Raw genomic sequence first — 3,627 nt, forward strand, 5'->3', positions numbered from 1 at the left:
TTACCATCACTATCGATTTTATCACAATGGTCTTTAAGTACTGAGAAGTGGTCAAGCTTTGTGTAGTGGACTTAAGTTTTCTGAATTCTAATTTTTGCTTGAAAGCTTGAATTTCTATTATTGGCAATAAACACTTTCAACTGTGTTCCATGCAAAAAGCCAGCTACTTCTGCTTACAACTCAAACACGTAAGTGGCTTTTCCTTAAGATGACTATCATATTTTGGTATGCAACAGAAATGCTTTATGTGTACTTCCCATTCTGTCACATAAAATAAAAAGACATATTAACTCAAGGGTCATGATTTACTAAATGATAATCTTTACTGTTTCATAAGGGCATTCTTAAGTGAAATTGGTTTTCCCCTCCCCACCCCAAAGTGCAATGTCTGTCAGGGAAAAAAATGACTACTAGTATAGTTTGGTGCCACTGGCTTGATTCATGTTAAGACATTAGCAGTTTTACCTATTACTGCTTTTACATCACTGCTGCAAATGCTGATACAATGAGAAAGGAAAATAGTGTTAGTATTATGAAAATTCTTCTGATTTTGTAGGCTTCCCAAAAGTATCCCTTTAGGGGTCCCTAGGACCACACTTTGAGAAGCACTGCTCCAGATCTAGAATCACTAGAGTACACAAGATCTAGTCTCAGATATTTAACTTGGATGAAACATTGATTTTTTTTTTGTTCAAGTGGGCATACTGATATCCTCATTTGCTTTCCTCGACTTAAGGAACTTGTAATTCCTGGCTCCACTTTCAAAAACAGCCTCTTATCTGCCCCAGATCTGGGAGCAATGGTAAAGATTTACAGCAATTAAAAAACAAATGCAAGCCGGGCACAGTGGTGCTCAACTATAGTCCCAGCTACTCAGAAGGCTGAGGTGGGAGGATGGCTTGAACCTAAGAGTTTGAGGCCAGCCTGGGAAACACAGTGAGACCCCCATCTCAAAACAAAACAAAAAAACAACAAATGTAGGCCCAAGGGCCCATTTTGAAAGAAGATAGTAGGTGCTGCTTCTGGAAAACAGGTATGATTGTTTGAAAAAAATTCTTAAAATTCTAAAATCAAACATGAGCCAATAATGTGGCTATAACCTTCAACAAGATAGGCCATAAAGTCTCATGAAATTTGTGACTCAAGCACTTAGCAGAGGTGGCAAGATCTCAAAGCACAAGTAAGCTCTTGACATAAGAGTACTCAGCCACTGGGAAAACCTAAATGTTAAAGATGAAGAAAACTGTATCACTTTGAAACAAGAATCAAATTCTGTAAGAAACACCATACCTCTGAATGATCAATGGGAGGAAGAGGATCTATGATTTTTTTGGAAGGTGCAATCGGATTTCCATCACTATCATATTCCAGATTGTCTTCCTCTTCCTCCTGAACCACACCAGCAGTTGGGTTTTCTGCCATGTATCGAAAATAAGCTTCCTGCAGGAAAGCACAGGAACATGATCACACCCAAGTACAACTGCTCCTATTTCTGATACTGTAATTAGTGTACAGTGTACCAGATGACTGTACAATTAAAATACCTACCAAGTAAGACAAGACTTTTACTAGCAATGATTCCTTTTACAATAGCAGTATTTGGAAGGACCATCAGAAAAAATAAATTAGGCAGTTAGGACTACACAATGATTTAACTTGTTTAACAGAAGACTTGCAAATCTGTCTGTTCCATAACCTTCCTGGGATGGAGTGTCTACCTACCCACCCCAGAGCTGTAGAACACATGCTGTGGCTTTACCAATCCAAGTTGGGAAGCTGACCCTGATTAGAAAGGTCACAAACCTGGAAAGGATTACTGCTCACTCTGGGTTCTCATCACTCCACAACTGAACAATGAAAAAAAAATATACTAACGGACAGTCATTAATGTTCCATCTTGAAATACAAGAATCACAAACAGAACTCTTACAAAGAAGTAGAGGTTAGATGTTGCTAGAGGCCATCAATAGATCCCATACTACTCTACCACTTGATTTATCAGAGTAAACATTAATTTTGGATTTAAAAAGAAGCTGAATAAAGCTCATATTTGTTTTTGATGTCATAGTTAATCAAAAGTTCCATCTTCAACATGGGGGAAAGCCATGTGAATATATTACCAACCCGTCACACAGGTAGAAAAGGAGCAAATCAAATGACATTGCTTTGCTCCATGTCAGGAATGGCGACTTCAAGTGAAGGCAAGCTCTAGCTTGTCCCCAGTATAGACTTTGTGGGGTAAAAATAAAAGATAGAAATACTGCATAGGAACTCACTTGGTCATCTTCCTCTTCAATGTCATCTCGAATACCCCTGGAAAAACAAGCGGAGAAACAAACTTCCCTGCAAATGTTCCACATACCCAGCTCCATACTTAACAGCAGATTAGTGTTGAATTCCATACAACTGAGGAACTCTCAACACTAACAAAGCAGCAATAAGCACACTGTAAACTATCCACCCATGATATGTGTGATTTCACTCTATAAGCAGCAGTTTGCATTTCTTTTAAATGGGATGATATAGTATCCCTAGAAATATCAATTACTAACAAGGGTATAAGGAGTAAAAACTTTCTGAAGACAGACACCAAAGGACCCTAGTTTTGTGAACCCATACAACAATCACAATTAAGTTGTGAAAAGCATTTCATATAAAAAAGAAAAAAAATCCTGAATTTGGTATATACTAGAAAGAATGTCACAACTTTTTTATTGTCCCTCAGAGTTTCTAGCTCTAGAGTAACTGCTTTCAAGCAAAATCAGTTAGCTTGGGGACAAGGACAGAGGAAAAACTACATTAACTCCTTTATGAGTTTGGGACTAAAACTCCCTAAACAGTTCACATGGAGAAGGGGTCCATCGCCACTTGCTCCATCTCTCAGGAGCTAGGGAAAGTATGGTTGCTTAGTTCCCACAACCATCTCTTTCTAATCAGACTTTCTGCCTAACCTGGAGTACTTGCTATTCCTAAGGCAACCAGCAAGCAACACAACCAGTGTAGGGCAGCTGGAAGAGGATGTAACATACAATGAGCACCCAAAAAAGGGCTGAACCTCCATATGGCACAGAAAGAGGGAAGGGCCTGAAGCACTGATTGCCAAGCAGAGGGAGAAAAAGGTTCAACCATGCCCAGTAGAAAAAGCCTTAGGAGTATATTCAGCAAGGCAAAGAGGAGACTTCTCTTTCCCAGAAAATAAAGTACTACAAGTTCTGACTATGGTTGCTAAAGCATGTCACTCTTTACCTGAAATTAAGTTTTATTACTAATAACATACAGTCACCCCTCAGTATGCATGAGGGACTGGTTCCAGGACCCCCGCATATACCAAAATCCACATACACTCAAGTCCTACAGTCAGCCCTCTTTATACACAGGTTTTGCATTCCTGTGAATCCACATTTGGTTGAGGAAAAAAAAAACAAACAAAAAAAGCAAAAACACCCCCATATATAAGCCAATTCGCACAGTTCAACCCTGTGTTGTTCAAGGTTAACCGTACATAGTTTTTATGATATAATCACCATTACGTCTTATAACCCTATAGGCATTAAACTATTATATATTAATTACGGGACAAACTCAAACAATGAACCCGAACTTTAGTAATTATGTCCTCTAACCCTT

At 38.7% G+C, this 3,627-nt stretch overlaps 1 protein-coding gene across 1 annotated transcript in view; it reads right to left on the reverse strand.

The window, feature by feature from the left end:
- DDX42 (DEAD (Asp-Glu-Ala-Asp) box helicase 42) overlaps positions 1-3,627 on the reverse strand; it is a 51,853-nt gene that overhangs the window by 15,535 nt on the left and 32,691 nt on the right. Inside the window, exons 4-5 of the mRNA XM_012659581.1 lie at positions 2,277-2,414; positions 1,291-1,440 (exon numbers count right to left, since the gene is read on the reverse strand). Coding sequence (XP_012515035.1) covers positions 1,291-1,440; positions 2,277-2,414 — 288 coding nt within the window. The remainder of the gene's footprint in view (positions 1-1,290; positions 1,441-2,276; positions 2,415-3,627) is intronic.

The sequence above is a fragment of the Propithecus coquereli genome, unplaced genomic scaffold (genome assembly GCF_000956105.1).
Source record: "Propithecus coquereli isolate 6110/MARCELLA unplaced genomic scaffold, Pcoq_1.0 Scaffold119, whole genome shotgun sequence".
Classification (NCBI taxonomy): domain Eukaryota; kingdom Metazoa; phylum Chordata; class Mammalia; order Primates; family Indriidae; genus Propithecus; species Propithecus coquereli.